Below are 8,813 nucleotides of genomic sequence, written 5' to 3'. Positions count from 1 at the left end.
TACAATTCTATAGTCAGGTTGTGAAATGCAAAGGAAAATAATAACAGTCATGATGTTCTGTACATACCTCTTGGTCCAGATGTGAAATCATTGTCTCTATTACCTCTACACTTCCTTTTGTAATCTAAGACCATGGTGGCTGACTCCCATCTACAAAATGGTACACAGTCTGCAACAGAATAATGTCAGTGAAATGAGGCAAATTTGTTGCATGGTAGTGAAATGAGACAAATTTGTAGCACTACAAGTACCTGAGCCCTTGCATAATCATACATGTCTTCTTCATGCATATTACTTGGCATTGCTTCCCCTTGATCTGACTGTCTTATTTCTTCATCTTCAGCATTGGTCTCTGGCTGTTTTTTGGGCATCAGTCCTGCTTTCCTAAGCTGGCAGCCCTTCTTATTGTGGCCTTTGTCTCCACAGTAGCTGCATGTCATAGCCACTCCATGTTTTGACAGTTTACTTCCTGTAGCAGTTTCTATTTCTTTTAGTAGTTTCCTTCTATTCTTTGAAGGCCTACCCACCTTTTTCTCATACTTGGGAGGTAGAACCTTGGGTGCAGATACCTTCTCCCAGGTGGTCTTATCACTACATGGCATGATCTTAGGACCATATGCTACAAGGAACCTTGCAGAACTGTAACAGTCATGGACCATTGATTCTATAGGAATTCTTTCATGCCTAAGACATGAGATGGCATGGGAGCAAGGTATTCCAGTGAGATCCCATCTCCTGCACTCACATTTCTTGAGTCCTATATCAACTATGTAACTATGGTCCCTATCTTGAACCTAAAAGATTCCTTTACCAGAAGGGATGGCATAACATGTGTTTGCCCACTCAGAAATCTTATTGACCTTTTTCCTTATTTTGGGACATATTGGACCCTGCCACATATCTCCATGTTCTTTCTCCTTGGAGTAGTGCCTTGCCATCAATTGATTCTTAATTTGCTCTATCATACTCAACACAGGCATTTCTCTAGCATCTAGGATGAATTTGTTGAAAACCTCACAACTGTTATTCAATAGGATGTCACACTTGCTGTAAGTACTAAAAAAAGATCTAGACCATGTGTTAGGGGGCATTTTCTCAACCCACTTATAAGCCTTCTCATCTAGCACCCTAAGTTTGTCCATGTTTTTTGTCCACTGAACTACAGTACTAGATCTTGCACATGCCCAGAGTTGTTTTTTCAAGTTCTCACCTTTAAAGTGCTGTTGGAAGTTGGAGTACATGTGTCTAACACAAAATCTGTGCTCAGACTCTGGAAATACTTCACCCACAGCTTTAATTAGGCCCTACAAAATTCAAGTACACAGATTGTCATAAGTATACAACAATCACACACAGTTGTCATAAGTTCACAGATTTAACATAACTTGGACTACAATGAATGGAAGATTCCTCACCTTCTGCTTGTCAGTCATTAGTGTCCAGGGATATGTGTTCTCAATCCCTAAATCCTGCTTTAGTGTTGTCAAGAACCATCTCCAAGAATCTAAACATTCCACCTCAACTACACCAAAAGCAATAGGGAAGATGCAATCATTAGGATCAATTCCAACTGCAGTAAGCATTATACCACCATACTTAGTCTTCAAATGGCACCCATCCAAACAAATAAGAGGTCTGCATCCTCCAAGAAATCCCCTTTTGCAAGCACCCAGAGACACATACAGTGACTTGAATATGTTGCCATCTAGGTTAAGGTAGAAGGTGCTGTAAGGATTGGTCTTCCTCAACTCATGTGCATAATCCCAAAGCATGTTATATTGTTCCTCTTCATCTCCCAGCATGTTTTTCATAGCCAACCTTCTAGCTCTAGCAAGCTTGGTCCTTGATGGAGTAAGATTCCACTCCTTCTGCACTGTCCTAGAAAAGTTGGACAGTGACATTTTTTGGTCTGCTCTGAATGTCTCAATGTATTTCTCAGCAAGCCAAGTAGATGTGCAACTCTTCAAGACCCATTTCTTCTGGCAACTGTGTTTCCCAGTATAAGTCTTGATCATCATGCCATTAGCCCTCTTATCATATGATGCATAAAGGAACCAAGGACATCCTTCTGAACAGTTAGCTTGAAGCCTTTTCTGTTCATTCCTAGGCATCTTGATATCCACTCTGTTCCTAAGACTGTATTCAGTTATAGCCTTCCTTAGCATCTCAACAGTGTCAAACATCATACCCACCTTAAACACTAGGTGGGCCATGTCCTCTGGTTTGAATGACTTGAATTTGAATGCTGGTTCACATTCACCATCAGACTGAGGTAATTCTAGCCTATCATCATCAGTTGACTCCTCATTTTCATCATCATCATGAACAACTACTGAAGTTCCAGTACTGGTCCTTCCTGCTGCCCTCTTGGTTCCCCTAGCTATCTTCCTCCCTTTGGCAACACCTTCATCTATCACATGTTCATCAACATTGTCAACAAAAAGGTCATCATCATCCTCTAAGTCATAATCACTATCATCAAAATCACTGTCATCACTTGAGCTGTCATGTGCATCTTCAGGGCCTTCATCATCTGCTGCCTCATTGTTTATCTGCCTTGTCTGACCTTTGGATGGGCTGATCACTCTAGACAAGGATGCAGCAGGGTTTGCAACTACATCATCCCAATCTGAGCCTGATGTAATGGCCTCATGATCAAAATACAATACAAGTGTCTTCACTTTGTGCACAACTGAAGCCATCACTAAAGTGTCTTCTTCTGAAACAATCAGCCTGATGCCATCTGGGAAATCCTTTCCAGGAAGTAACCAAAACACCTTCAATACTGGATTCCTTGGATAGTGAAGCAAGAAACTGAGGTCATGAAAGGTCTGTGGACACAAAGTTTGGGCTTGAACATGATTGATAAAGCTCACTCTCTCATCAATGTATGACCGATTCGTACCATGACCAACAAAGAAACCATTGTGATGTATCTCAACTGTAAATTGATCACTAATTCCACCTACATGAACAACAACAGAACATATTCAGGCATCCATCCATCTAATTCGACCTACAACAACCAAGTCAGAAACCCTAGCCTAGGCAAAAAAGCTTCTATATGACCCCATCCATGAATCCTTCTCAACAAATCAGCGATAAACACTATGAAACACAACCAAGATTGGACCTTGGAGGCGCTTACTGTAATCAGGGGGTGGCTCCCCTTTCCGCCGCACTCTGGCCTTCATTCTGCACTTCCACCAGGATTGCCGGGGAAGACTGCCCTCGCCGCAGGGAGAACGATCTGTCGTCGCCGCACAACACTCCAGTCGCGATGCCGATTTCACTCCACGGTCGCCTCTCCTGCTCGCCTGTCTCTTTGCCTCGCGCACGACGAACTCGAGAACAAAACACTCTGTCAAATGGGGAAAAGGAGGATGCGGCGGGGGCTTTCTATGTATTGGCAAAGAGACAGGCGGGCTGGCTGGGTATCACGCACCACTCACGTGACACAGCTGGGTCCACCCTGGACACGCCACATCAGCATAAACCTGCTTATTTGGCAACATGGACCTAGAGTGAACCAAAACTCAAGATTACTGTGCCACAAATGCATTTTCCAAGTTTATGGACCTATCTGGCACCCCTAAACAAGTTTGTGGACCTAGAGTGCATTTAACTCTTATTGAAAAGCCCAGGGTAGATAGTCTTGAATGGTTCTGGTCCTGATAAAGCCATACTAATTCTAAGGAACTAACTACAAGTATTGGAGAGAGGACTGTTAAGAAGAATTGGCGATGGCAGTTCGACGAATATATGGCGAGATCGATGGATAGCGAATCATTTCAGTGGACGGCCTATCACTGTGCCAGAAAATCCACAGGTCACAAATGTGTCTGATCTGCTAATGCTGAGTGGGGGCTGGAATGAGGACTTGATCAAGCAGGTCTTTTTCAATGTTGATGCTCAGGCCATTCTGTGCACACCAACCAGGGGGCATGGTAATGATGCCTGGGCATGGGAGCCGGAACGCCATGGCTGATACATGGTTCGGTCGGCGTATCGTAAGCTGTATGAAGACAATAACCAGCCAGTGAATGACGGAAGAGCGTCCACCTCTGATGAGAAAACATGGAAACAGATTTTGGGTATGTGTGTTCCACCAAAAGTACGTGTCTTCTGGTGGCGGGTTGTCAATGGCTTCCTTCCAACAAGAGGAGTTTTGCACAGAAGGCACATTGAACCAATTCCAACTTGTGAGATGTGCGGTGCAGCGGATGAATCAATAAAGCATGTGTTGATGGACTGCACTGTTGCCAAGAGTTTTTGGCGTGAAGCAAAGAAGGTCACGGGTGTTAAATTGTCAGAGCTGCAACCTCTAACTTGTGCACATGATCTTGTTGATCCGGCTCTATGCCCTCCGAAGGATGTGGCTATCTTTTTATGTGGTATGTGGTCTCTTTGGATGTCCATGAACAAGCAGCAGCATGGTGAGAAAGTTTGACCAATGCATGTGATGGTGCAATGGGTGACAGACCTGGCTTTTGATCTCTGGCAGATTGCTCATCACAACCGCTCAACACAAAAATCAGAGGTAGATCCTCTTCTGTACCAGTTGGCCGATCTCAACCGGAGCTTTGATGATTTCAGAATCTGCAATAGGTTAGCTCATGAGTGTGCGAGGTTGGTTTCTCGTGAAAACCCGGTGGTTGAGTGTATAACTCCACCAGCATTACGAGTTACCGCTGATACTGATTGTAACACAACTCATGGTTAATATAAAGCTCCGGTTATGCTAAAAAAAAAGATAACTGTGTGCAGTCTATTTGCAAATAGCTTTGTGATCAGCTTGACTGAATAATTTATCCAAGAGATTGGTCTGAAATCAGAAATGGGTGTGGGACCTTCTTTCTTGGGAATCATAGTTATATGTGGGAATCATTGATACTTTTAAGACAAACTTCATTATTCTAAAAAAAGCTAGACAAGGAGCATAAAAATCCTCCTTTATAACTGGCCAATATTTCTTGAGGAAAATCATTGTTGAATCCATCCAAGCTAGGTGCTTTGTCTGAAGGTATTGGCTTGATTACTCTGGTCATTTTCTTCCCTAGTAAAAGCTTCCTCAAGAAAGGAAAGGTCAAAATGAGACTTAATGAGATTGGCGAGATCAAATGGGTTATATTGGAATTAAGATTTCCCCGATCTTTCTTTGAAGGCTTCCAAAAGCAACGGGGCTTTTCAATGATGATTGAACATGCGCTCTCCAGTGGCAGAATCTAGCTAAGTTATCGAGTTGTTTCTATGCCTTATGGTGGCATTGCATGAAAAAGATGTGTTCCAGGGTCACCAAACTTGACCCATCTGACTTTCCTCCTTTGTTTCCAATAGATCTTCTATTGATTAAGCAAAGAGCACTACTACAAAAATCATTTTGCGAGGCAGGCCAAAATATTAATGCACGTGGGCACATCTAGTGACTGCCTCCGTAAATGGTTAGGAGAGCTCTAGAAAAATGCTCACCTTCCAAAAACATTTACGGAGACGGGTGTCCTAATAAGACGTACACCTCTGAAAATTATTGATTAACGGAGACGATCGCCTTAGGACGTCTGCCTCCGTAAATCAATTTTCGGTAGCAGACATATTAAGATGTCCGTCTCCGCTAATTAATGATTTTTGAAGGCGGACGTCTTAAGATATAAATAGCTGCATAAAAAATAATTCATAACTTTTTTCATATGAACTCGGATGAAGACAAACTTTATATCAAAATTATAACCCTTAACGTGATCTACATCTTTGTAGTTAAAAAGGTTTTTAATTGAAACTATTTAGGGTCCCAAAATATTGTTGTAAATTTACAGATTTTGAAATTTTAAATTTAAAATTATCAAACAATCTTGGTTGTTGACATGGTCTACACGAAAGTTAGAGTTCTCAATAGAATCTACAATTTTGTAGTCGAAAAGTTTTTTATTTAAAGTTGTTTCAAGTCCTAAATATGTGTTCAAAGGTAATATATTTTAAAATTCCTAAACGATCTCGAATGTTCACGTAGTGAATACCAAAGTTGTAGTGGCTGACCTGAGCTACATGTTTGTTGTTGACAAGTTTTTTAATTTAAAGTGGTTTAAAGTCTCAAATATGTGTTTTAAAATCATATATTTTTAGATTCAAAATTTTGAACTTTTCAAACAATGTCGGATGGAGATACATCCTATACCAAAGTTGTAGTACTTGATAAAATTTAAAACTTTATAGTTAAATGTTTTTCATTTAAGTTCATTTAGTAGTCAAAATATCTAATATAAAATGAGGATATAAAATAGTAACATATTATATATAGACATGAATGAGTATGTGGTGCAGTGGTAGAAACGAGGCAGTGTTGAATGTTAGGTTGAACCCCAGAAGTAACATTTTTTTGGTTTTTGGGTTTTCTAGAGACCATTAACGGAGGCAGACGTCTTAAGACACCTGCCTCCGAAAAGCCTGATTAACGAAGGCAGACGCTGTGTCCGCCTCGCACCTCCGTTAATAAATCCGGCCTGTAGTAGTGGAGATCAAGTTTTCTTTCAAAATTTCTCTGAAGTTCCACTCAGCTAGCTTCGGTCTCTGTATTCTTCAATGATTTTCAATAGGGAGATGACCAGTTTTATATTAGCAATATTTGAATTTAGACTTGGGAGTTGTAGCTGCCAACTCTTAAGCACTCTTCTCGAATTTTGAATTTGCAGTGACGACTTCAGCTTTGTCAGGTTTGTTCAGACAATTATCTCCTTTTCTCTAGACCGGAACCCAAAATCTTATTAAAAATTCCAAAACCTTTTCCTATTATTTTTTTGGGCCCAAACCACAAACATACAGTCCTTTTCTGATTTCCTAGCCCATCCCCACAAAGGTTAAATACAATATGTTGCTTTAATCGAGCCTTTACATGGCTGAACCATCTATTATCACAAGTAGTGTAAGCTGAATAATTGCTTCATTCAAGTGTGATGTCAAGATAAAAAGGGCAACCGCTGGCCGATTACACCATGAAGGTAACTTTGTGTACCTCTCTAGGAAACATTATATAAAATATAAGCACTAGAAACAGCTTTAAATCTATAATGCAATCAATTAATTGTACACCTCTGAGGCTACAAGAACAGCAAGAGCCAAGAAATGAAGCAACAAGCAGATATTGAAACTCATATATGAAATGCAAGATTAGAAGTGTTGGCAGCAGTAGGCGGTGGATCTTGCTTCACGGCCTCAGTTACCGCTGTTGGTGGCGCCGCAGACTCTCCTGATCTCACCCTGGGTGCCCGTAAGCACCTGGATGCCTCCCATCTTCACCATTGCCCCTGCGAACCGTGCCATCCACGCGATCGGGTTGGCAGCGTTGTCCTGCACCATCTTGTTGGTGGTGTTGCTGCTCGTCAGTGTCTGGTCCGACGTGAACATCACCTGCCCGGTGGCCAAGTTGGAGTAATACTGGTTGCTCAGCTTGTTCGGGTCTGTCACACGGTTGTTGTTCAGCACGGTGCCGCCGCCACCTTGTGATGGCGGAGGGCACACTGCCTTGAGCCCTTGAGCGAAGGTGGCGTTCATGGTCGTGTCCACGGTGGGGTACAGCCGGGGCGTGACGAAGGAACAGTGCGTTTGGCCGAAGGAGTGCGCGCCGGAGAGCGCCACCAGGTCGGTGGGGTTGAGGCCCTTGTTGTCGAAGCTCGTGATGAGGTCCTGGACCTGCATGTTCGGTGCAGGGAGGTTCCCGAAAATGTTGTTCATGTCGGACACGAATCCGTCGCGCCGGCCGCCGGGCATGGCGAAGGCGAAGCCGCCAGAGAGGATGGCTGAATCGCGCGCGGCGTAGGCGAGGATGTCGGCGCAGGAGACGACGCCGGGGCAGACGGCCTCCACGGCTGCCTTGATCGTGTTCACTTCAACGTAACCACGTAGAGGGATGGCTAACTTCTCCGGCTGTGAGTTGCTATTGGACTGGTCGAGCAGAATGGAAGCGTCGCAACCCTGAAACAAACAAAAAAAATCAATTGATCTGTGATCACTTACTTACAGATGAGCTTGTAGTTCTATTACATATATACTCTATGCATCGTTTTAGACATTTTGTTCTAAGCATGCATTGTTACTGACAATTTCATATTATAAAAGTACATATGTCACAAAAGGATCGGAGTAAGAAGTCATGGAAGAAGAGATCATTACCCTGACGAAACAGTCATGGAAGAAGAGACGCACAAAGGCAGCGCCCATGGTGGGGTCGTTGGAGATGATCTTCTGAGTGGCATTGCGGACCGCCTCCTCGGCTTTTGGGCATGACGAGCTGTAGAAGTTGTACTGCAATGCCGTACCAGACGCCGTGGCCATCGCAGCTGCAGCGATCACCATGATCACTAAGGCCTGGCATGCCGAGGTCGCCATCGCTATGTCTCAGTGTGTAAGCTATTCAAAGCTTTCAGAAATCTCTCTGTGCTTGTGTGTGTGTGTGATGAATGGAGTGTTTGATGCTGACAGCAGTGTGGTCTCCGTGGGTATTTATAGATAAAGACGCGAGGAAACAAGCGTCGTTGCTAACGCATCTCTCTCAAGTGCAGGGAGCTAGTTCGTTCACTTCTTTTTCTGTTTTGTGTTTGAATAATGTATGTAAGCTAGTCAACTACTGAAACTTAACAATGATTTGGGAGGTTACTGATAATGCTACACCATAAACTGGTTACAACTGTTGGTTGTTACAGCAGCTAGTTCTTGGCGTGTTGACATTGCCGATCGATCATATATACACATATACGTGCTAGTTTATTAATCTCGTTTCAGGATTAGAAGACTTTAGTTTGAGCTAGCACATTGACATTGTG

At 42.9% G+C, this 8,813-nt stretch overlaps 2 protein-coding genes across 2 annotated transcripts; both read right to left on the bottom strand.

The window, feature by feature from the left end:
- Positions 1-1,367: 1,367 nt before the first annotated feature.
- LOC136515265 (uncharacterized) lies at positions 1,368-2,702 on the bottom strand. Its single transcript, XM_066508909.1, has one exon. The coding sequence runs from the start codon at positions 2,700-2,702 to the stop codon at positions 1,368-1,370; it is 1,335 nt and encodes a 444-aa protein (XP_066365006.1).
- Positions 2,703-7,206: 4,504 nt separating this feature from the next.
- LOC136516195 (peroxidase 2-like) lies at positions 7,207-8,379 on the bottom strand. Its single transcript, XM_066509559.1, has 2 exons — positions 8,164-8,379; positions 7,207-7,965 (listed from the first exon to the last, which is right to left on the bottom strand). Exons 1-2 carry the CDS (start codon positions 8,377-8,379, stop codon positions 7,207-7,209), a joined length of 975 nt encoding a protein of 324 aa, XP_066365656.1.
- Positions 8,380-8,813: the final 434 nt, after the last annotated feature.

The sequence above is a fragment of the Miscanthus floridulus genome, chromosome 17 (assembly GCF_019320115.1).
Source record: "Miscanthus floridulus cultivar M001 chromosome 17, ASM1932011v1, whole genome shotgun sequence".
Taxonomy (NCBI): Eukaryota; Viridiplantae; Streptophyta; class Magnoliopsida; order Poales; family Poaceae; genus Miscanthus; species Miscanthus floridulus.
This window is presented reverse-complemented; position numbering and strand designations above follow the sequence as displayed.